The 25,598-nt window shown below is 44.0% G+C and overlaps 1 protein-coding gene across 4 annotated transcripts in view; it reads right to left on the bottom strand.

Moving 5' to 3' along the window:
• Positions 1-895: 895 nt before the first annotated feature.
• eps8a (EGFR pathway substrate 8a, signaling adaptor) overlaps positions 896-25,598 on the bottom strand; it is a 128,302-nt gene continuing 103,599 nt past the window's right edge. For 2 of the 4 annotated variants that reach the window (XM_084330598.1, XM_084330597.1), the window contains exons 13-22: positions 24,337-24,485; positions 23,040-23,223; positions 17,699-17,832; positions 14,806-14,917; positions 14,394-14,534; positions 13,861-13,935; positions 11,262-11,517; positions 9,925-10,108; positions 9,150-9,282; positions 896-3,548 (exon numbers count right to left, since the gene is read on the bottom strand). In XM_084330598.1, coding sequence (XP_084186724.1) covers positions 3,438-3,548; positions 9,150-9,282; positions 9,925-10,108; positions 11,262-11,517; positions 13,861-13,935; positions 14,394-14,534; positions 14,806-14,917; positions 17,699-17,832; positions 23,040-23,223; positions 24,337-24,485 — 1,479 coding nt within the window. In that variant the 3' untranslated portion in view covers positions 896-3,437. The remainder of the gene's footprint in view (positions 3,549-9,149; positions 9,283-9,924; positions 10,109-11,261; positions 11,518-13,860; positions 13,936-14,393; positions 14,535-14,805; positions 14,918-17,698; positions 17,833-23,039; positions 23,224-24,336; positions 24,486-25,598) is intronic. The other 2 variants (XM_084330600.1, XM_084330599.1) reach the window with 2 other exon arrangements.

The following is a 25,598-nucleotide window of genomic DNA, read 5'->3' on the forward strand; positions in this document are numbered from 1 at the left end:
TTCTCAATCCAGCAGGGGGGCGTTTTCACCACTATACTCTCACAGTAGGTTACATTTCACTAGGTCAAGATGTGCTGTACATATTACTTACTTACTGTGTAACTATTCTTGTTTCTACATGTTATTACAAAGTAATTCTTGTGGAAATGACTTTGTTGCTTTCTACGTTTGTTTAATTTAGTTTTTGTTCCGTTTTTATTTTTGTGTATTATGAATGAGCATTACATGACCCAGAACCTTTAAGTTAAGTTGTTTATAATTTTTTTGAGAGGGGGGGGGGGGGGGGGGCTATGGTGTTGTTGATATGAACAGCTGGACGTTCGGAACATTCACCCAGCATCTTTTCTTTTTAAGAGTGCATCTTCAACCCCTCGTCATCGGTGTTGACGGACACTGTCCGTGGAGGAGGGATAACCTGGCCTCGGGCCAATGAAACGCACTTTTGGTACGGTTGTCTATAACTGACGAGAAAAATATATATAGACATTACATTAGCTAGGCACTGTACACCGTTTTACAATTCTTTCTCTTGCTCAGTGTGTGTCCAGTCCAAACTTGTATGTCATTTGGTGCCATTCTTGTGCATTGTGTCACTTAAAAAACGTAGAAGGACGATCTCGTACTTTAGGATCGCTGTCACAGAGTTTTAATGTATGTGTGTGTGTGCGTGTTGGAAAAAAATAAAATGTTGCAATATCAGTTATTCTTGCTAATGTCAATACATGGGGGGGAGGGTAGCTTTATAATAATAATAATAATAATGCAGAATATCAAAAGCACTGGGATATGTACCCTCTTCAAAAGCATGCAATAATATCACTGAGGCGAAGTACAATGAACAAACGTAAACATATCTGCTGTGAGAACTGTACTTTTGGAATAGTATTTATTGCAGAATTAGCAGATTTATGTGGAAAAAGGCACCATGAAAACTATACACATACAATTGGAAATTTGCAATGCAACAATTTCTTCCAAATAACACAGCACTTGTATTATTTTTCAGTTGACACCTATAATCTTTGAGTCCCAGGACAAATTCAAAAACAAAAAATTACTCCTTTAGAAATAATGTCAACAAAAGCCATTATGCCGTAAGTGGACCACGCTACAGCTTCACTATATAGCTTTATCATTAGCATTATACAGACAGTGGGTCTCATTCTCCAACGGACTTACTGTACGACAAAAAGGGCTTTCTCTTAGGGCCATTTGAGACCTTTTCGGGCAAGATATGAATATAGACAATATATTATAATATAATATTAATTATATATGTTTTATTGGGACGGTTGGTGAATCCCAAAACCGGCCCGAAAAGGTCTCAAATGGCCCTAAGAGAAAGCCCTTTTTGTCGTAAGTCCTTGGTGAAAGAGTGTTCTGGCAAGGCCCTCTCGTCACCCTAAATGAGGCCAGCGGAATGTACCATAACTTATCGTCTCACCTCTGCCTACTTCGTTTCTTCCCTTTCCAACATGCGATGGCTCACGTCAACCCGTCTTTTAAGAAAACTGGCCCAAGAGATCCCAACAATTAAGAGCAAAGCTGGAAATCTGCCGTACAATCAATGACATGTGAAGCATGTGAAGAAAATGTAGCGTCCGATTAGTATTCTATACATCTTATGTTCAGGCATTTAAGACTCATTTATATACATACTGCTAAATTACATTCTGTCCTTAGTGGGTGTTCTTGTAATAGCAGAACATGTAGAGAAAGTCCTTCCCAACGATAACAGTCTCAGTGCTTGTAGTTGTCCACGCGTTGGAAGTATAGTGCTTGTTTAACGCAGGAATGCTTGTTTAAAATGTATTTAGTCTCTTGTCAACGGAATGCGTTTTCCGTTTTTGGTCTGTACTGTACTTTTTCTTTGCGGGATTGATTTTACAGGATATCAAGAATCTTGTGTTTTTAAATCCCCACCACATAGCTTTCAAACCCCCTGATGCTATGTAGATTAAGACCGTAAACCCCAGAATCCGGCGCGTCGGTTCTGTCCAAACCCCTGTATCATTATGCTACCGCTTCCCCTCTGAGTATTGTGATGAATATAAGAGAGTTGCTTTTCCCCCCACAAATCAGCCCTTGGTTTAAAGATGGCGACACTTGTGACTTCTCGAAGATGGAAAGACTTAACGGAAAATGGATTTCTCTCTCCGAGTTGTAGAAAGGATGACAAAGTGATTTGCAGCGAAATATTGGCCACGTCTGTGCAGACCGAAGAATTTGTCACAGTACACACTTGAGCACGTCTCCCTTTTAAAAACACGGATCTACAAAAATACTAGAACTGCGATAATGAATGATTTCTTTTTAGAGAGTTGATCCTTGATTCACCTCTACGGTAGATATACATTTATTATTGTGCAAAAATGCTGATAGTCAAATCTAAATATACCCTACTCGAGCTGTACAAGAAAAGATCCCTGTAGCAAAGTAGCCACTTGTGACACTCCAGACAACATCCTATGCGAGCATGACTTGTACTGAACCTGAAAAATACCATAATCTGAAGAGTGACAGATGGAAGCATATTCATTAAAGTACAAGTTGTTATAAAGTTATTGTGCATTTCATGGAAAGGAATCAATCATTACTTTAACTTCTTCACTGTGATTTCAGTGTCATCAGTCAACTGATATATATATATATATATATAAATCAGTTATCGGCTAAACTAAATTACTCTTTTGGCATGACCATTAAATAAAAAATAAGGATGATGTACTGTATATAAATATCATAGTTCTCTTTGCCAACATAACCGGAAATGTATACACAATGATCATATTCATCAGTCTTGTTATTCACAATAATAATAATTTCTTTCCTCTGAAACACTATTTCAGTACAGCAGAACTCAACGGACACGTTCAATAGGCTATTTCTTTTGATTTCTTTTTAAATCGTTTGATTCCATGTCTCTGCCTCTGTGAAACCATTTATTAGTTTTGCACATGTTTCCCCACCGATAACATGAAGCAACACAACCAGCAACTCTTTAAATTCAACTCTTGAGTAAATAAATACTGAGAGGTTTTTGCTTTGGAACAGAAAACCCTGCTGATGCTGAAATCTGCCCTCCAGTGTTTTTCTTTTTTTCAAAATAACCACAGACCTCCTGATCAACTACGTTGAGCCAAGACAGAAAACAACAGTTTCCACGACTATTTCACATTGATATCAGGCAAACATGGCGGAATATCATTCTCCTTTTTTCGTGGTTTTACTCAACGACGCGTACTTTTGTACAGGCAGTCCACAGGAGTGGTGGGGGGATTGGGGGGGGGGGGGGTGTATGTTGCTATGGAGACGACTCGAGAAGCTCCTGTCTGCGACGCATTATCTCCACAAACTCTGCATGGTCATCTGCCGCCTGGGGGGGGGGGGGGGGGGGGTGACAATGCAACAACATCAAAGGGAGGGAGGGAGGGGGCTCAGTGGGTGCTGCCCTCGTCAAAAGACTCCACCCCCGAGTCACCAGCGTTGACAGCCAACTTCTCCTGTCTCCTCCTCATGATCTCCTGAAGCTCTGAGCCTGAGCTCCTCTGTAGATACAGATGAGAGAGAGAGAGAGGAGGGGGAGGAGAGAGAGAGAGGAGGGGGAGGAGATGGAAGAGGGATAGAGATAGGAGATGGAAGAGTGATGAGGAGGAGATGGAAGAGAGATGTAGGAGGAGATAGAAGAGAGAGGGGTAGGAGGAGATGGAAGAGAGGAGGAGATGGAAGAGGTAGGAGGAGATGGAAGAGAGAGGAAGGAGGAGATGGAAGAGAGAGGTAGCAGGAGATGGAAGAGAGAGGTAGGAGGAGATGGAAGAGAGGTAGGGGGAGATGGAAGAGAGAGAGGTAGGAGGAGATGGAAGAGAGAGGTAGGAGATGTAAGAGAGAGGGGTAGGAGGAGATGGAAGAGAGAGGTAGGAGATGTAAGAGAGAGAGGTAGGAGGAGATGGAAGAGAGGGGTAGGAGGAGATGTAAGAGAGAGAGGAGGAGATGGAAGAGAGGTATGAGGAGATGGAAGAGAGGTATGAGGAGATGGAAGAGAGAGAGGTATGAGGAGATGTAAGAGAGAGAGGAGGAGATGTAAGAGAGGCATGAGGAGATGGAAGAGAGAGGTAGGGGGAGATGGAAGAGAGAGAGGTAGGGGGAGATGGAAGAGAGAGAGGTAGGAGGAGATGGAAGAGAGGGGTAGGAGGAGATGTAAGAGAGAGAGGAGGAGATGGAAGAGAGGTATGAGGAGATGGAAGAGAGGGGTAGGGGGAGATGGAAGAGAGAGGTAGGGGGAGATGGAAGAGAGAGAGGTAGGAGGAGATGGAAGAGAGAGAGAGGTAGGGGGAGATGGAAGAGAGAGAGAGGTAGGGGGAGATGGAAGAGAGGGGTAGGAGGAGATGTAAGAGAGAGAGGAGGAGATGGAAGAGAGGTATGAGGAGATGGAAGAGAGGGGTAGGGGGAGATGGAAGAGAGAGAGGTAGGAGGAGATGGAAGAGAGAGAGGTAGGGGGAGATGGAAGAGAGAGGTAGGGGGAGATGGAAGAGAGAGAGGAGGAGGAGATGTAAGAGAGGTAGGGGGAAATGGAAGAGAGAGAGGTAGGAGGAGATGGAAGAGAGATGTAGGGGAAGATGGAAGAGAGAGGAGGAGGAGATGTAAGAGAGGTAGGGGGAGATGGAAGAGAGAGAGGTAGGAGGAGATGGAAGAGAGAGAGGTAGGGGGAGATGGAAGAGAGGTAGGGGGAGATGGAAGAGAGAGAGGTAGGAGGAGATGGAAGAGAGAGAGGTAGGAGGAGATGGAAGAGAGAGGTAGGAGGAGATGGAAGAGAGAGAGAGGTAGGGGAGATGGAAGAGAGAGGTAGGAGGAGATGGAAGAGAGAGAGAGGTAGGGGGAGATGGAAGAGAGAGGTAGGAGGAGATGGGAGAGAGAGGTAGGGGGAGATGGAAGAGAGGTAGGGGGAGATGGAAGAGAGAGAGGTAGGGGGAGATGGAAGAGAGAGGAGGAGGAGATAGAAGAGAGAGGTAGGGGGAGATGGAAGAGAGAGGTAGGGGGAGATGGGAGAAAGGGGTAGGGGAGATGGAAGAGAGAGGTAGGGGAGATGGAAGAGAGAGGTAGGAGGAGATGGAAGAGAGAGAGGTAGGAGGAGATGGAAGAGAGAGGTAGGAGGAGATGGAAGAGAGAGGTAGGGGGAGATGGAAGAGAGGTAGGGGGAGATGGAAGAGAGAGAGGTAGGGGGAGATGGAAGAGAGAGGAGGAGGAGATAGAAGAGAGAGGTAGGGGGAGATGGAAGAGAGAGGTAGGGGGAGATGGGAGAGAGGGGTAGGGGGAGATGGAAGAGAGAGGTAGGGGGAGATGGAAGAGAGGTAGGAGGAGATGGAAGAGAGAGGTAGGGGGAGATGGAAGAGAGGTAGGAGGAGATGGAAGAGAGGTAGGAGGAGATGGAAGAGAGGTATGAGGAGATGGAAGAGAGGTAGGAGGAGATGGAAGAGAGGTATGAGGAGATGGAAGAGAGGTAGGAGGAGATGGAAGAGAGGTATGAGGAGATGGAAGAGAGGTATGAGGAGATGAAAGAGAGAGGTAGGGGGAGATGGAAGAGAGAGGTAGGGGGAGATGGAAGAGAGAGAGGTAGGAGGAGATGGAAGAGAGGTAGGAGGAGATGGAAGAGAGGTATGAGGAGATGGAAGAGAGGTATGAGGAGATGGAAGAGAGAGATGAGGGGGCAAGAGTGCATAGAGAGAAGCAAAAACAGGAGAGAAAAGAAACAATCAAACATGGACGATTATAGGAAACGCATCACTTGAATGTCAGAGTGACTCAAAAAAAAATCTTCGACAGCAGACCATTTCCCATTCATACTAAATGTAAGTGGGTATATATATATATAAAAGATAATAATAATATGATGAGAAAATCCTCTGATCGTTCAGGGTTCTACTGAAGCATACCCAATATCAGGCCTAAGAAAGTCATTGTCTACCAAAGCCAAATGAACAACGATCGTACGGATGAAGAGGCGCATGTTAATCATCTCGTCCAGTCGGGGACGTTTTCTTTTTAGTAGGCAGACAATAGTCTTTCTTACTGCGTTAAGGACCTGAGGTGGAAAAGAGCTCAAGCAGAGATACCGTCAATGATTCTCCATCTGCCTGTAGTTCCATGGGCCGCGCTGGTTCAATGTCCTGCAGTGTGACACTTACTCAAACATCCATAGAATTAGGGATGTCCGATATTATCGGCCTACCGATATTGGCATTAAAATGTAATATCGGAAAATATCGGTATCGGTTTTCAAAAAATAAAATAAAAAAAATATATATATATATATCTATATACTATATATATATATTTTTTTTTACATTTATTTCACCATTATTTACACAGGCAAGCAAGTAAGAACAAATTCTTATTTTATTTATTGTGAAAAGTATGCATAATGGGGGGGGGGGGGGCGCATATATCGGTATCGGTTGATATCGGTATCGGAAATTAAGAGTTGGACAATATTGTAAAAAAGCCAATATATATTAAGATGCAACATGTAAAATAGGTCCAATTTGCAGAATGAGCAAAGAAGCAGGGCGCCCTAAAATAATACCGTACCCTAAACCCATCAGTAGATTTAGTGAATAGTATACAGGTTGGTGTGTTGGATGCACCCAGGAGTCATAACAGTTACCTGTGAAATGGCTAATGGAGATCCAACTGAACAAATTAAAACTAATTAATGTGTATTCTCTACATTTGTAGGGGCCCAGCGTGAAGTATGGGAATGCATTTTTTTAACATAGAAAATATACTTTAAATGGGTTTCCTCTATAGATGATCCAAATGCACTATGGTATTTTGCTTTTTTTGCAGAGCCATTTTGCGATGCTAGGCGGGGACTCTGCCATCCCAAGCTCCGACATGGAGATGCAGGCGGGAGTTACGTTCTTGAGGTCTCTTCCGGGTCTCTTCCAGCTCCTACGTCTTGCAGGGTTCTACGGTGCGGGTTGTGATCACACAGTAGGGGGTGAGTGGGCGAGGGTTAGAAAGACTTAAGATGGTAGATCGCTAGGTGGGGAGAGATGGTGCATTCGGGAGTTGGAGGACCTACTGTATATACAGCAACGACAGCCGTTAAAAGGAACGCGCAGACGTTGCGGTCTTCTCCGGAGTCGGACCAGAAGATGGATACCGATTTCCTCTCTGTGCGTTCAGTAGAAAGCTATCCGTCTGCAAGCTAGCCTAGCTTAGCATAAATTAATGAAAGTGGATACGGAACAGATAAAATAAGATAAGATTGATCCCCTTGGGGAAATGCAGGCGTTGTAGCAGCATGGAGGACGGGAGGTACAGGTATGGACAGGGTAATAGTAGGAAGACATAACTATAGGCAATATAGGCAGCTAGCCTAGCTGTTGGCCAAAAACACCTCTCCCGGAGCATCAAGCTAGCTAGGCTAGTGGTCCGTATCCGCTTCCATTCACGCTCAGAGAGGAAATCAGTATTCATCTCCTGGTCCGACTCTGGAGAAGGCGGTAAACACGTTTTCCCATAACGTTGGCGTGTTCCTTTGAGAGCGGGAGGAATACTATTACTACTTTACATACGCGCCAGTGCCTCATCCTGCTGGCTAGCTATCGAAATGGCTTGGAGGAGAAGGAAACATCCATGTGGTTCAGTGCTTTCAGGTAAAAGAAAAAAGAAAATGTGTCTGGGAAATAAGAAAGGAAAAAAATTATAATAATATGAACTCAAATACAACCAACACACGACTTCCAGAGCCGACCAGCAGAATGAGACCTGAGCGGACTAGCCTATGTGCTCACGATACCTTAGTGAGCGTGTCAATAGAATCAGAAGATCATTGGGGGGGGGATCAGAAGAAGACCTGCAGGTAGAAATAGACACCACAGACCAGACCGTGCCACAGTTCGGGGGACATCAGCTTTTAAACACGCTGTATAAACCAGCACTCTGGAACCCCCCACCAGCAAGCAACCCCCAACGAATGCGTCCTCAGCACCTTTAGCTAGCTTTTCCCCCCCTATGAAAACAACAACTCGTTCCATTTGAACAGACGTTAAGATTACAGGAGAATAACTTTTCGAAGTTGACCTAATCTCAAACCACACCCCCTTATCTCAACCCTCCGATCGCAACCGCTGCCTCCCTCGAAGCAGCGACAGTTGTGATTGGAGGATTGGGAAAAGAGAGCAGGGCTTGAGATGGGTCCATCAGGGATGTACTGATACCGATTGTGAGTCATACACTTGGAATATCGGCAAACATACATCAGCTGGTGATGGTGATTTTTTTTTTATTGATTTTTATTGATTGCATCAGTCTGATGAGCAAAACTTGGCCGATGGGAACAACTGATGATTATTTCTCTTTATTTAATATTTTTTTGGGTAACGTTAATTACATGCAACAATGACACAGCACAGGATTGTGGGCTAACATTGCTTCAGTTTGTACAAAAATATTCTGTAAAAAAATTTGATTATCATGGAAATGTGTTTTTATAATGCGTTTTATTTATACAGATCATATCAACATAATAATAATAATAATATCTGTTATCGACCGCAAGGAAAATGTAAAAATATTGGTTATCGGTCTAAATGTTCCTATCAGTGCATCCCTAACGGATACCCTCTTTCTTCTTTCGGTCCAATAGCCAAACCAGTGTCAGTGCATCCCTATAATAGAATTCTAACAGAGTGTTAATCCCCAATGCTGTTAATGGGAAGAAACACCCTGAAACAAAGTGTGTATAGCTTTAGCTCATAAAACAAGAGGACTACATGTAATGCCACCAAGACGGACTCACCAATAATCACTTCTATTGCTTAACTATCCACAAAATAAAAAGGAAATCATTTGAAAAGTTGAAAATTCTAAATACACGAAAAGTGTTTAACCCTTTCACTACCACACTGCAGAAGGTTAACCCTTTACTATCACACTACAGTCTGTAGTGCGATAGTAAAGGGTTAACCTTCCGTAGTGTGGTAGTGAAAGTGTTAACCCGCCGTCGTGCAGCAGTGGAAGGGTTAACCTTCCGTATCGTCGCAGTGAAAGGGTTAAACCATTTGGTAGTGCGGCAGTGAAAGGGTTAAGTCTAGTTGATACACGACAGCTCCAGCCTTTGCTCTACCACCACCACATCCACCCACCTCCAGGGCAGCCTTCTGCACCGTGACCTGGCTGTAGACACGGGCCCCGTCGTCCGGACACACCGTCTTCAGCTCCTCCTTGTTCAGAGAGAACAGCTGGGCCCCCGTCAGCACCCCGAGGCTGGTGATGGTGCTGCGGGGGGGGGGAGGGGGCGGGGGGGAGAGAGAGAGAGGCAGAGGGAGAGAGAGAGGGGGGGGAGAGAGAGGGGGGGAGGGGGGATAGAGAGAGAGAGAGAGAGAGGGAGAGAGGGGGGAGGGGGGATAGAGAGAGAGGGAGGGAGAGCGAGGGAGAGTGAGAGAGAGAGAGAGAGAGAGGGAGAGAGAGAGGGGGGAGAGAGAGAGACTGACTATCATCAAATGAAGGATTTCAATTCAAAATGACACATCCAGCATTTGAAGCATTAAACAGATAATATTATGGAAGTTATTGGCTTATCTTAAAGCAAGGGAACAGCATACTGTACATATCATCTCGACAAGTTTCTCCAGACTGGAAATGGCAACAAAAAAGTCTGCTTTTCAGGATTTGTTACATCAAAAATGAAAAGAAATAAAGAAAATCCTGGGGAGATATTTTTTTTAAACTACAAAACAGTTCAAGGATGTCGCTCTATTGCAGCACTTCAGTCACAAACATGAGGCATGTTCGAGATTGATTTTGGCTCGCCTCGAAAGTAGACGAGAGTAGACGAGTGCAGCCGGGGGAGGAGTCAGAACGTCGGACACTTCAGATTTGACAACAGCCTTTCGTCTAGTCTCGCACGGCAGAACTTACACAGGACTGAAGCCCTTGACCTCTAGCCAGGATTTGACCTCGTCTGGGGTGGAGTCATAGGTGATGTTGACGGGGGGCAGGCTGCTCATGCGCGGCGGCACCTGGAACTTCTTCTGAGCGCTGCGGCCCAGAGTCAGCCGGTGCATCAGCTCGTCCTGGACCTCCTCCATGTTGGACTTCCTGCCTGCAGTGGACGGTTCAAGTTTGGTTTTATTTATAAAACATTTGTCACATATAAGGTACATGTACATTACAGTGAAATGCTTGGTTCTGTATGAGCCTCATGAGATCGTGCTTCATACAGTAAAAAAAGTTAAAGGAATAAAGACCAAACACCATACAAAATATACAATATACAAAACGCAAAAATAAGGTAGAGATGTAGTGCAAATCTTATAGTAATAAATAGATCAAATATGGTGTAGTGTTAAAAAGTGTTTAAAGTGTCTAAGTGAACATTAATTTACATCGTAAAATTGCAAATAAAGTTTTTATATTGACAATATATATTCTAGTCTAGTCTATGCTATTCTATTGAATTCTATTCTAGCAGCAAGATCCGGGAGTTATCACTGTCCAAATAGAGAACGAGGAATTGATAAAAGTAGAAACAAGATACCCGAATGATCTTGATATTTTCATTGAGGATGAATCTTAAAATGCACAATCACACGGATTAGTGTCTTGAAAGTGTTTTGAAATTGCATTATTCCTCATTCCCGATGAAAACAACGGCGTTAAATAATTATGTCTTCTCCCGTGTTTTTTGACAACATTCTACCCCACAGTGAAGTGTCACTAGCATCAGAGCTAATAAGACCACTGTCCCAGTAGTTTATTATTATTATTATAACAACAACAACAACAACAACAACAACAACAACAACAACACATCAGACTTATATAGCGCTTTTCTGGGTACCCAAAGATGCGTTACACGGTGGGGTTATATAAAAACAAATAATAATAATGACTAAATGAAATAGAGACTTTTAAAAATAGAAATAGATGTCAACAAATGTTAAATGGTGCATTTATATAGTTATTTAATCCAAAGCGCTTTTTTGTTCCTCCCATTCACCCGTTCGCTCACACACCGACGGCGGAGGCGACCATGCAAGGTGCCAACCTGCTCATTGGGAGCAATTAGGGGTTAAGTATCTTGCTCAAGGACACTTCAACACGCTGCCCGGGGAGGAGCGGGAATCGAACCGGGAACCTTCCGATTACCAGACGACTGCTCCACCTCCTGAGCCACTGTCGCCCCCCCCAACAAGGGAGAAAAAACGAAGGTGGGGGGGGGGGGGGGGGCTTTGCTCTGAGAGAGGGAGACTCACGGTTGACTGGCAGGGGGCGCTGGTTGGAGTGGTCCCTCATGGTCACGCTGCCGTTGTCGCTGGACGCGGTGCTGTTATGGCGGCTCACCGCGCTGAGGACCGCCTGCCTGTGGGGCTCCGCGGCCGGGGGGGGCAACGGCGGGGTGGGGAGCCGGGCGGGGGCCGGCGCCGGCGGGGGAGGCATGGGCGTCGGGGTGGGGGGCATTGGCGTCGCCACCAGCTTGCCGGGGACGGAGTCCGTCCTCGAGGTCTGTTTCTGGGTGGAGAGACGGGAGAGGAGGAGCTGCGGTATTCTGGACGAAAAACCTATAAAAACTAACTTCTATTCCACCTTCTACACCCCGAAAGACCTTTAAACTAACTTCTATTCCACCTTCTACACCCCGAAAGACCTTTAAACTAACTTCTATTCCACCTTCTACACCCCGCAAGACCTACAAACTAACTTCTATTCCACCTTCTACACCCGAAAGACCTACAAACTAACTTCTATTCCACCTTCTACACCCTAAAGACCTTTAAACTAAATTCTATTCCACCTTCTACACCCGAAAGACATTTAAACTAACTTCTATTTCACCTTGTACACCCATAAAAATAAGAGTTTAATTTTCACAGGGTAAATCTGCATTTTGCTATGATGCCCCCCTAGCTCATGGAATGAACTCCAACTGTCCTTAAAGCTTGAGATTCTCCCCTCTGTTGCAGAGTTTAAAACCTTGACCTCCAACCTTTGTCAATCAAGTTGTACATGTTTTAATTGATTGTTATCCTTACTTGTCTAATTGTTATGATTTTATATGCTTTTTTTTTAATTAACTATGTTTTGCTTAACTCTGTATGTACACTCGACGTGACTGTACATGAGGGAAACCTCAGTTGCCTTTTGAGATTAAATAAAGGTTTGAAATTAAATAGATGCAGTTTCTTTACCTCGTTTAACTCTCCCAGTAATTGCTTGCAAGGTAAAATGGAAAATAAAACACGGTAACAATCAGAACGGTGTTTATGGCTCACTCACAGCACTGCAAATGCACTCAAGGAAAACAAAATGAGCAGAGTGTTATTCTGAAGTCCCGTTAGGGGAATTACCTAATGATATTAACAGTCTGGATCCTCCACTGTTGTTGGAGAGGCTGTAATGTTTTACTGTGTAACTTACTAAGACAATATTGTCAACACTTTGCTTTAGGGGACACAGTAACGATGATTATGAAGTGTGTAGGAACTTAAAAATGACCAAGCGTTATACGTTAACAAACTGTTGATTATTAACCATCCGTTACTCAAGTCTCAGTGATGTCTCATCAGGGAAACCCTTCCAGAATGGCTCATACATCACCTCTCAATGACACATTAAGGGCGGAACCAGCCGTCAAACAGTCAGCTCTAGGCAAAAAGGGCCCCACTGGGTATAGCACTTTATTTACATTTTCTGTATTGGTCTGATGTGTGGGTTGGAGTTGAGGGGAGGGGTTGCTATTGCTGGCCACACCCTCAGGTTCTGCCAAGAGAGGTCTGGAGCAACTCACAATATATAATGTAATGTAATATAATATATATAGCCAGTGGTGCAGTGGCAAATTGACAGTAGGTCAAACGCTCCACGCGCGTGCGCGCATGCACAGTTTTTTTTGGCTGCTCTCGTCCTGCAGCTGGATACTATTGCCTCACAGCGCGGCCGTCAGCGCGCGGCCCAGAGAGCGCCGCTGGCTCTGCAGCTGCATGCTTCTCCGGGAGTCCGGTTGGATAATGCCATGTAAAAAGCGATTGCGCGTACTTCAGCCTCAGTGACCGAGGTATAACGCCGTTATACCGAGTTATACCAGCACTGCACCACTGTATATAGCTATGTACAGTAGTAACTTATTATACTGTGGATTTCTCACACCTCTCTTGGCAGCAATAGCAACCCCTCCTATCCTCGGAAAACCTAAGACCTGAGAGGGTTCATCATTATTTGTGCCCCCAAAAGCATAGCGTTACCCAAATGTTGTACCTGGGGTGAGGGGAGGGGGGGGGGGGGGGCGCTAGAGTACAAAAGCACAGCAAACAGAAACCCAGAGAGGAACTGGTGACTATATAAAGGGTGAAAGCAGCAGAACCACCTCGACTAGAAGCACTCAGGACTCCGAGTCCTACCTTGAACAACTCAAACTCCTTCTTTGGCATCATAAGCTTTCATGTGAGAATGGAGAGCACACAGAGGGAGGTTACAAGGGCAGTGATTTAACAGATGTTTAAGCAGGCGCTGTGACCGCGAAGCGGGTGAAAAGCATCACATGACCTCGTAGGAAGGGATACTTTAATGAATATGACTTAATGACTAATGGTAATTAGGAGCGACTGATAAAACCGGTCGGCTGTAGTGACTTTGCAGGGGGTATGACGCAATGTCAATAAATAAGAGGTAATGTGGATTGTAATGAATTATGACATGCATTGTAATATATTATGTACAACTTCTGAAATTATTCCATTTACAGTGGCAACAGAAAGTATTCGACTCCTAAAGCTTTTGCCCAATGTGCGTATCATAACAATAACAAAAACAATAATACTAATACTATAAACTGTTCACTAGTTAGATGTTTTTTACCTTGATGTTGCGGTGGTGAAATCTACCGCCTTCATCAGAATCAGCTGTGCTGCCAGCTTGGTCATATGGCTTGGTCTTGACGAAACGTCAAGGTAAAAAGGTCTTACTAGTCTGTACATATGAACAGTTTGTAGTATATTAAGTTAAGACTAGATTATCCTTTTCCAATAATAATAATAATAATACATTTTATTTTTATTATTATTAGTATTATTATAAATCATAATAGTATACAGTACTTTTAGAAATGGTTACAAAGTGCTAACAAAAATACAATCATCATTAATAAACAAACAATAAAGCACACAAGTCAATAAGAAGCAGCAAATCCCAGACATGAATTCAAACAAAGTTATAAAAGTTATGAAAATAAAATCACAACGGCCTATTATAATTCCTGCCGGAGCAACATGTCAAGTACTACCGAATATGATGTCAACAATGACTTACAGTACAGTGCATGGAAAGAAGCAGACAGCCGAATATCACAAGTGAGAGGAGGGAAAGGACAAGGATATACGTTCGGCCCTTACCTGTATGGTATGACTGTAAATGGGTTCCCCTCGTCCCGTTATGTCCACAGCTTTGGTGACCTCCAGGATGTTGTTTGGCACGTAGCCCGACGCCCCAGCGCCGTTACCAACCTTCCACCATTGTTTCCGGTCATCCAGAACCTGCAGGCGGGAGTGTGTGTGTGTGTGTGCGTGTGTGTGTGTGTGTGTGTGTGTGTATACGGGTTATTGTTATACAATTATTTAGGATTAGGATTTAGCCCCCCTCCAGCTCCAGCCTGTTCCAGTCATTGTACTGTACACTATAATGTACAGAGACGTCAGGAAAATTCTAGCTCTATGAGGACCTCTGGTGGTCCTTACAATGTACTATACATTTCCCTGTGTGTGTGTGTGTGTGAGGGTGTGTGTGTGCGTGTGTTACTGTATTTACCTCAACCACCTCATCTTTGATGACGGAGAGCTCCGTGTTGTTCCTAGCCACAAAGTCATACTTCGATTTGGCAAAGACTTTTGGCTGGCCTCTGCTGTGGGCATCATAGTGCCTGGAAGAATGTTAGGAGGCATTGTTACATCACTTCAGAGGAAACAACATAAACGTATGTGGTCGTTGACAGTGTTCTCGTTGTAACATGCTATTGTTACAGCAGTTTTGAAATACAAAGTATTGGACCAATTTTAACATCAAGTTAATTATATTGTTTACACCGTTTCTCATAGTTTTATAGATCCAATTATATTGCCTGTATTTATGTCTTTCTGCAACTACCCTGCCCATACCTGTACCTCCCTTCCCCATCCCCCACACGGCTATGACGTCTGAGGATAAATAGAGGAATATCTTGTCTTAAAAACAAACAGGGGGGGGGGGTAATAGTCCACTCCTAACCATATTAATTAGGCATTACACAACACTTAACACTTACTTTTAACAACATACAGTACACTATATTTAAGCAGCTGCTTGTGCAAAAAAAACTAAAAACAAGACTGCAACAGGGACATGCGACAAGGACATGCGACAACAACCATAAACATGACACAATATGTGTGAGCTAGCGGGGAGCTAGTGATCGATGAGCTAGCGGGAGGTAGCGATCGATGAGCTAGCGGGAGGTAGCGATGAGCTAGTGGGGAGCTAGCGATCGATGAGCTAGCGATGAGCTAGTGGGGAGCTAGCGATCGATGAGCTATCAGGAGGTAGCGATGAGCTAGTGGGGAGCTAGCGATGAGCTAGTGGGAGCTAGTGATGAGCTAGTGGGAGGTAGCTATCGATGAGCTAGCGGGAGGTAGCGATGAGCTAGTGGGAGCTAGTGATGAGCTAGTGGGAGGTAGTGATGAGCTAGTGGGAGGTAGCGATCGATGAGCTAGCGGGTGGTAGCGATGAGCTAGTGGGAGCTAGCGATGAGCTAGTGGGAGGTATCGATGAGCTAGTGGGAGGTATCGATGAGCTAGTGGGAGCTAGCGGTCGATGAGCTAGTGGGAGCTAGTGATGAGCTAGTGGGAGCTAGCGATCAATGAGCTAGTGGGAGCTAGTGATGAGCTAGTGGGGAGCTAGCGATGAGCTAGGGGGAGCTAGCGATCGATGAGCTAGCGGGAGGTAGCGATGAGCTAGTGGGAGCTAGCGATGAGCTAGTGATGAGCTAGTGGGAGGTAGCGATGAGCTAGTGGGAGCTAGCGATGAGCTAGTGGGGAGCTAGCGATCGATGAGCTAGTGGGAGCTAGTGATGAGCTAGCGATGAGCTATCGATGAGCTAGTGGGAGCTAGCGATGAGCTAGTGGGGAGCTAGCGATCGATGAGCTAGCGGGAGGTAGCGATGAGCTAGTGGGAGCTAGCGATGAGCTAGTGGGGAGCTAGCGATGAGCTAGTGGGGAGCTAGCGATGCATGCTGGTGACTCAGTGGATTTGGGAATGGGAGCAAGCCAAACATGACTACTAGTAGTTGTATATAGTTTCCAATAGCAGCCGTGGAGAAGTGTCCCAACTTTAACATCAGAGGTAAGTAAAGGGTTAACAGATCAGCATTATCAGGGGGGAAAAGGGGGTGAAAGAGAGGCCGGAGTTTCTCCTGATAGCCGTAGAAACAGAACTGAATGAGCAGTGAAGAGCGGCTGTGATCACAGGAAGGTGAGACATTTTAGTCGGGATAAGTAGGAAGATTATAGAGACGTCCGGGACAAACAGGAGCAGATCTGATAGGATTGGACGGAAAGGGAGAAGTGAACGCAGCTGTCAGCGCAGACTGCTGATGAAGATCATAGACGCACAAAAGTCTAGAATGTTAGTTGACAGACAGCAATGAAAATGAAAGTGTCATTTGATGAACCGTAGAGAACTTTTAGACACGTCCGTCACTCGATACACCCATGTTCTGACCGGTTTTGCTCACTCTCGTACACTGTGACATCACACTAGCTAAGAATATCAGCTTACGGTAAGCTAACCACAGTAACTACGCAAACAGTGAAACTTACTATTGGCTTTGGAGTTCTTTGACTATCCAGTGATTTTGTAGTTACTGCAATTCTTTATGCCCCTTTTCTCTAAAACAGCGAGAATGAACTCTGAAACTTTGTCGCAAGATAAAAACAGATATTGAGAGGTTCAATTTAACTTATAACAAAAAAAATTAAAAGGTTACTGGCCACAGTAGGTATAATGTACAGTAAGTATAGCTTACAGTAGGTATAACGTACAGTAGGTATAACATACAGTAAGTATAGCTTACAGTAGGTATAACATACAGTAAGTATAGCTTACAGTAGGTATAACGTACAGTAGGTATAACATACAGTAAGTATAGATTACAGTAGGTATAACATACAGTAAGTATAGCTTACAATAAGTATAGCTTACAAGTAGGTATAACATACAGTAAGTATAGCTTACAAGTAGGTATAACATGTACAGTAGGTATAGCTTACAGTAGGTATAGTTTACAGTAGGTATAACGTACTGTAGGTATAACATACAGTAAGTATAGTTTACAGTTGGTATAGCTTACAGTAGGTATAGCTTACAGTAGGTATAGTTTACAGTAGGTATAGCTTACAGTAGGTATAGCTTAAAGTAGGTATATTAAACGACGACCGGTGTCTCCACAAGTTGTTTACACCTCATCTCACGACGCGCTTAACGTTGCCTATGACGGTTAGGAGGTAGATAAGATGAAACACTCAAGATTTTACACCAATCACAGAGCACCCAGCTCTGAGGGAGAGTTTTTTTTCTTTTTTTCAGAGACAGTAAAGTGGGACCAGTTCTCCAGGGCTGTGCCGTCCGGTCAAGCGACCGCGGCGGCTGCGGTGGGGGGGGGGGGGGTTACCGATCTACGTGCTGCGTGATGGCTTGCTTAAACGTGGCCACGGTCATGTCCTGGTCCAGCAGGTGCATGTGCTTGTAGGCCGTGTTGCTGAAAGCGTACCCGTCTTCTGAGGGGAAGCTCTGCATCGCCGGTTGCTGGAAGAGAGAGAGAGAGAAGAAAAGAAAACATCCAATAATGGCCAGTAAAGTCATAGGGAAACCACAAAAACAATTGTCTGAGTATTATGTACTTTGGGAATAGAGACAAGGCTCAGCAAATATTGTCTGATCTTTTGCATCAACTTCATGGTGAGTTTGACAAGCTTCCATCTGGAAGGCGCTATAGAGTTCCCCTAGAGCCCAAAAACATATAGGCCTACAATGAGGCCGGAATCCACAGAGGCTTTGCTCGCGTTTTCCGACGCAAAGCCGGCGCATCTCGCTCTCAAATGAATGAAATTAGGTTGCTCATGCGTAACATATGGATTTGCGTCCGTGCAATTGGCGTATATTTAAATGAGGTAATATGGGCGGAAAATCTCCCCTTTCTATGTAAATGAGCCTCTAAACAGGTGATCATGGCAGCAGTAATTGTAGCAGAGAGGCATGACCGTGGAAGATATGATCAAATTAAAGGACAATATCAAATCAAGCGCATGCAGCGATACCATGCAATCACTCATTATTTAAATATCGTTATATAACGTTGTGGGCCTTGGGGTTATGCTTGCTCGTATATAAACAGAATCTAACTTGTTAGAGAAATATAAAGCCGAGTGCCATAGCCTTCGCAACGCGATTTAGAAATAAGGATAATAGCACTGACATTTCAAATGATTGGTTCTGAGATGATGATCAATACAGTAAACATTTATTTCTGATATAGGTTCTGATCAGCAGTAATGCAATGTCATGATTATTATTATTCTGAAGTTATTATTATTAAATTAATAATGAATTAATAAGAACTCCTCTCCTTCACCTAATTATGAAATCAGATATAGGCCAGGGCTTTACAACTTAATAAAGAGATTGAATACAATTAAATGGGATATAAACGGAATATAGCCCAATATGATTATAATATTATTTCATTGTATATGGTATACATTTGATTTAGTTCCTATCCCATTTAATATATATTCTTTATTAACTTGCAAAGCCCTGGTCTATATCTGATTTCATAATTAGATTATAGTGAAGGAGACGAGTTCTTATTAATTAATTATTAATTGATTTTTAATTTAATAATAATAATAACGTCAGAATAATAATAATCATGACATTGCATTACTGATGATCAGCACCTATATCAGAAATAAATGTTTACTGTATTGATCATCATCTCAGAAGCAAGCATTTGAAATGTCAGATAGCCTTATTTCGCGTTGGCACTGGGCTTTATATTTCTCGAACAAGTTAGATACTGTTCATAACTCATAAGATCTATTTTCTTTAGTATTCCGTTGATTTTATATTGTATTTCGTTTACTTCGTAATGTATAGAGGAGTGCAAAAGAATATAATCTTTATTGTCATTGTTGGTCCAACGAAATTGAGTTTAGAGCATCACCACATACAAACACTGAATATAGCATGTATAAATAATAACATCGATAATATAATATTTGTCCCAAGTGCAATAGTGCTAGTGCAAATGAATAGTATGACAGTCCAGTTGAGTTAATGGATGGGGACCCTGATGGAAACAAGACAAACGTCTTTCTCAGGTCTGCATCCCCTTAACAATTGTGTGTATTGAGCCGTACTGTATTGTACCCTTTCTGCAATCTGTTAAATAAAGTTTTCATTCATCATTCATTCATTCATGGAGTGATTTCTTGATTTCTAATTAATTTTCTTTTTTTGGACAGCGCTAAACTGACAGCACTCTGCCAAGAGCAGAGTGCGGATTGCGGACTGCTCGCGAGCTACACATATTGGGCGTGTCTGCGCTGGTATCTCATCGAGCAATGTGCATTAGTGGATATCTCGCAGAGCAGGCTCCGCAAATGCAATTTGCTTCGCGCAATCCATTCTCTGTGGATTCCGCCCTAAGTCTTTCATCCCACATGCCATTGCTCTGATGAATTCTTAGCTTTTCATTTGAACCATGGTACTACTGGTTAGGTACCTGAAGACCTGTCTGTGTTTGTGTTGTTGTTGTTGTTTTTCTTTTGTCTATGTATTGGGCTTTTTTGGGCCGATGTCCTTTGTGCCTGTGTGGTGTTTGTACTGTGTTGTCTTGTTGACATGGTGAAGCCAAAGACACATTTCCACGAAAGTGGAAACATTTCATTACGAGTCAAATGTTAAGAGATTTGTCATTCCGTAGCTAAACTCACAGGGGAAATGTAATATTCATATGCAGCACTTTCAAAAAGGTTATTGAATTATTTACCATTACAAAGATCAAGAATTAAGTAAAGAAAATTATTTATAGTTGGACTTCCATGAAAGAGCTCCCGGTCAATGAATATAAAAAAAAGGAAGTAAAACAATCCAAAACGAAATAAAAAGTGAAGATTCGAGGACAAAAGAAAGAAGGAAGAATGAACACGAGGACAAATGAAAGAAAAGCAACCCCAGATGAAGTAAATACACTGATGGAAAAGACTCAACACGAGGCAATGATGCAACAGGTAGAACAAGCTAGTGGGACGCTGAATGTCAATGCAGAGAAGCTACAGGCTAACATACAAACTAGCTTACAAGCTAACATAGAGGCTAACCAGGCCACCACGCAGATTGGATTAGGAGCAATGCGGAGCATATAATGTAACACTGAAAAATCCAACGGGGGTGGCAATGAAGCGTCGGAGCTATGTAGAAATAAGGAAAACTCAGGAAAAGAAAGGAACCAGGTCCCGTCAACGTGCAGGAGGCGGCGAAGGGACACGGCGCGGAGAGGATGGAAGGTGCCGGGAGGGGAAGGAGAGAGGCCTACGATGGAGACGGTGTGCAGGTGGACCAGAACCGAGAGATTAGGACGAGGAGAGGAGGACGGGAGGAGGAAAAGAGGGGACCTGAACCGATTCAAAGCAGATCAACTATGAAGAACGACAAAGGGACACGAGAAAGGGGCATGAAGGGACACAGTGATCCAAGGAAAGATACAAAACAAAATCAACGTGGAAGAGTACCCAATACAAACATACACACAGGAACCTGGGGATGAGAATAGATACAACAGAGGAAAGATAATTGAACAGTTACCCCAAGTAGTATAGAACTATACCAGAATTTAGAATAATTAACACTATGATTTACAATACACACGTTATAGACAAACGATTTGAATTATTATTATTATTATTTTTTTAAAGGGACACGCTGATTAGGAACATATTGGGGAATAATACACGATGGACTGGTATGAAGGAACTACAGGATTACACGTGACACACAATACAAATGAACATGTGCATAAGAAAGACAAATTCAGAACATTGAGAGAGCTGGGAAACGCCAACAGGGGCAAAAAGTGCTAACCATATAGCTCATTTTATTTTCATAAAAAAATGTCTTATTGTATTGTCAGTTTTATTTTATAAGTCATGTTAGCATAAATGTATATAGTGATATCGGTGACATGGGAGGTACAGAGGTGGGCAGGCTGAGTTCAGTGGGGGGGAATGTCGGGGGGAGGGGCCATCGTTCCGGCGGTTCGACCCGGGAGAGGGGGGTCTTGCGTGTTGTGGGATCTGTATGGGTGGGGTAGGGTTTCCTGGGGCCCTCGGCCGCCGTGGCCTTGGCGGTCTGGTCTCCGGGCCGGGGGGACACCGGGCTTGGGGTCGGGGGGCCATTGAGGCATGGGGCTTTGGCCTTCTGCGGGCCTGGGGTTGGGGTTCTCGTGGGCCGGGGACCTGGGGGTCGGGCGGGGGCTCTGGGTGCTCGGCTCTGCGCATGGTGGACCAAGATATGGGGGTGCTCCGTTTCTCGGGGAGGAGGGCGGGAGGGAGGGGTTTCTCTTATGGGGGTCAGAGCGGCTGGGCTTTGTCTGGTGGGGCTCTCGTGACATGGGAGGTAGCGGGCTTGGCTCGGTGGGGGGGTGGGTAGTGGGGGGGGGAGTCTCGGTCCCTCCCCTCTACTGGGCCTGGCCCAATTAATTCAAGGGACCCGTGTCACTGGGGGCTCGGATCCGCGCGCATCCGCCAGGGATATAGGCTTAACTCAGGGGGGGCCAACCGATATTATCAGCCGATATTGGCATTAAAATGTAATATCGGAAAATATCGGTATCGGTTTAAAATTTTTTTTTTTTATCTTTTTACATTTATTTAACCTTTATTTATCCAGGCAAGCAAGTAAGAACAAATTAAAAAAAAAATATTGTCAAAAGTATGCATAATGTTGTGTTAATTCCACAACAAGAGATATGTAATAATTACCTGAAATTATAAAAAAAATAAATGGGGGGGGGGGGGGGAACCATGCATATATCGGTATCGGTTGATATCGGTATCGGAAATTAAGAGTTGGACAATATCGGTATATCGGTATCGATAAAAAAGCCAATATCGAGTAGTATTGTCTAAGTGTTGTTTGTCTATAAATGTAAATAAAAATGTAAGTAAAAAAAAATAAAAAAATGTATAGTTTCATTTAGCTGAAATAAACATAGGATCAGATAGGATAGGGTAGAGTAGGGTAGGGTAGGGTAGGATAGGGTAGGATAGGATAAGGTAAAGTAGGGTAGAGTAGAGTAGGGTAGGTTAGCATAGGGTGGTGTAGGGTAGGGTAGAGTAGGGTATGGTAGAGTAGGGTAGGGTAGAGTAGAGTAGGGTATAGTAGAGTAGGGTTATGGTAGAGTAGGGTAGAGTAGAGTAGGGTATGGTAGAGTAGGGTTATGGTAGAGTAGGGTATAGTAGAGTAGGGTAGGGTAGAGTAGAGTAGGGTATAGTAGAGTAGGGTTATGGTAGAGTAGGGTAGAGTAGAGTAGGGTATGGTAGAGTAGGGTTATGGTAGAGTAGGGTATGGTAGAGTAGAGTAGGGTATGGTAGAGTAGGGTTATGGTAGGGTAGAGTAGAGTAGGGTATGGTAGAGTAGGGTTATGGTAGAGTAGGGTAGAGTAGAGTAGAGTAGGGTATGGTAGAGTAGGGTTATGGTAGGGTAGAGTAGAGTAGGGTATGGTAGAGTAGGGTTATGGTAGGGTAGAGTAGAGTAGGGTATGGTAGAGTAGGGTTATGGTAGGGTAGAGTAGGGTATGGTAGAGTAGGGTTATGGTAGAGTAGGGTATAGTAGAGTAGAGTAGGGTATGGTAGAGTAGGGTTATGGTAGGGTAGAGTAGAGTAGGGTATGGTAGAGTAGGGTTATGGTAGAGTAGGGTAGAGTAGAGTAGGGCAGGGTAGAGTCTCGCTCACTTCCTGGGCCAGTCGGAGCTCCTCGTCCCCCTGCCTCTGGATCTCGGCGCTGGCTAGCGACTGGGCCAGCTGGGTCAGCTCCTGCTCCCGAGACTGAGGCACGTAGGGCAGCGCCGGCGGCTCCCAGCCGTCCCGGAACCGAAGTGTCCATGAAGGGAAGTAGTGGTCCTTGGGCCACTCCAGCCTGGAGAGGAGAGAGTTGATTGTTGATAAAGACATGCATGGTGGGCAGGGACTACAGATGACTAGCTCATTAGCTAATTCTGGCACATTTACATTGATGTGGAAACTGAAGATGTTGATGTGCAGTCCCTGGGTAAAAGATTTATAAATAACTTAAACATAACATTACACTGTAAAGAATATGAAATATAAATATAGAAAATCTGCTATTAACTTAATTTTTTTAAATGTATTCAAATGTATTGTCATTATACAGCACAAGTACAGTACAACAAAAATATGTTTGGTATCCAACCAGAGTGCAAATGTAACAGTAAAGTGCAACAGCAATATGGGGTGTAAAGTACTTGAGTAATTGTACTTCGTTACAATACTTAAGTACTGTTTTTGGGGATTTGTACTTTACTCAAGTATTATTAGGTTTGTATACTTGTACTTTTACATTTCAGAGAAAAAAAACACACTTTTTACTTCTTACATTTAAAATGCAGACCTACAAAGTGCAAAGTACAAATCTCGCAGGTCCAACTGTTTTAATTAGTATATTTGTTTCTCTGGCCAAACTAAGGTTAACGTTATTAATCCTGCGGCCACACTTTATTTAAAAACAGCCAATCAAATCCCCATCAATGGAAAATGAACCCGCCCATACCCATGCTAGAAAGCGGGGTTCACCTGGCAGCACGGACTCTCACTGGGAGAGTGTAACGTGTCGAAGGTCACACTACCTCTCCTAGATCCTTCCCTTGCTGTGCAGGCGCCCCGACCGAACTGTAGGAGTCGCTGTTTACAACGACCAGGACACACACCCTCGCCGGGTTTCCCACCCGCTAACACTGCTAATTGTGTCAGTATGGACGGTCGGCCAACCCGGAAGCACCACAGCTGGATTCGATCCCACTGTCTCTGTGGTGGTAGAGAGACGCTTAGTCCGCTGCGCTACCCAGCCGCCTATATTTAATATTATTTAATCTCCCGACAGCTGGGTTGCCCCCCCAAAATATGTTTTTGCCTGTGCAAATGAAAGAATTTGTAATACCTTTTGAGGCCTTAAATTGAGAATTATAAATGTAAGACTTTTTAATAACCTGCACCCTGATAAAGCGTACCGTACCTGCACTTGGTCCAGCCCTCCCCGAGAGCCACCCACATGTGCCTCTCCTCCGCCGTGCCCGACGAGTGCAGGAAGTCGATGGCCTCTCTGGTCAGCAGTGGCACCACCACGGTCTTGGCCAACTCCACACCGCCCGACGTCTGGATCACCTGAGACGGGAAGAGGGCAGGAGGCGTACAGAGAGTTACCCTGGGGGTTCACTGGACAAGCTGAAGGCCGCTAGCCTCTAGCTGAGCCTCTCTGACGAGTCGACGCTCATCGCTCTCCCACGTGCACGCCCCTAGGCTTCAGCGGGGTTTACTGTGGGGCTGAGCGATTTGGGAGAAATTCTCACATTGAGATTGTTTTTGACTGATATTGCGATATGATACACGATATTAGAGGGAATTATAATAATTTTTGCATCGTCATTTTCCTTTTCATTGGAAAAACTAGACCTAGAGGTAGAGAGGCCAGCCAGGAACAGAAAGGTTGCTGGTTCAATCCCTGCTACTGACAGGAGGGTGTATTCCAGCTATGAGCTGGTGACTGAAGGGTGGCTGGTATTACAGTGCCCACCATCCTGCCTAAATACCCTTGAGCAAGGTACTGAACCCCAAAACTGCTCCAGGGGCGCTGCACTGCGGGCGCTCCTGACCTCTGACCTCTCTGATGACATGTATATGTGTGGGGAACTGTGTGTACGTGTAACTAGGAGGGATAAGCAAAAAGACAAATACCAACTGCCCTGTGTACATTGACAATAAAGTAATCTTCTTCTTCTAGACCACAAGCCAATAGACTTTCTCTGGCTGTGTTTTCAGGGGATGGTTGGAATTTAATATTGACAATCATCAATTCAATCATAAAACGTTGTTAATTTAGCTGGGTTGTTAATCAGTGGGGGGGGGATACCCAGGTGGAGGGGATACTGTGTCATTGCCAGGCAGTCAATGTATGAATGAAAAAATATAACGTTCCCACATCCTGAACGATAGATAATCGATGTTGAATGGGCCATAGTAATGTCAATATAGCAATAAAATTTAAAAAGTTATAGCCCTGCAAAGAAGGTAAACATCTCCATAGGCTTTCAACGGTGGCAGACTGGCTATATTGATGGATATAACTCATGGCGCCCAATGTGTTAACACAATAACTGCCACGCAATATACGCATCCTTAGCAGCTGACGCCATCACTGTAAACGGTGGGAGTCGCTCACCTTGTTTGCAGGGCTATAACTATTTGAATATTATAGCTATATATGCAATACTATGGCCC

The sequence above is a fragment of the Notolepis coatsorum genome (assembly GCF_963971535.1).
Source record: "Notolepis coatsorum genome assembly, chromosome: 15".
In the NCBI taxonomy this organism is placed as follows: Eukaryota; Metazoa; Chordata; class Actinopteri; order Aulopiformes; family Paralepididae; genus Notolepis; species Notolepis coatsorum.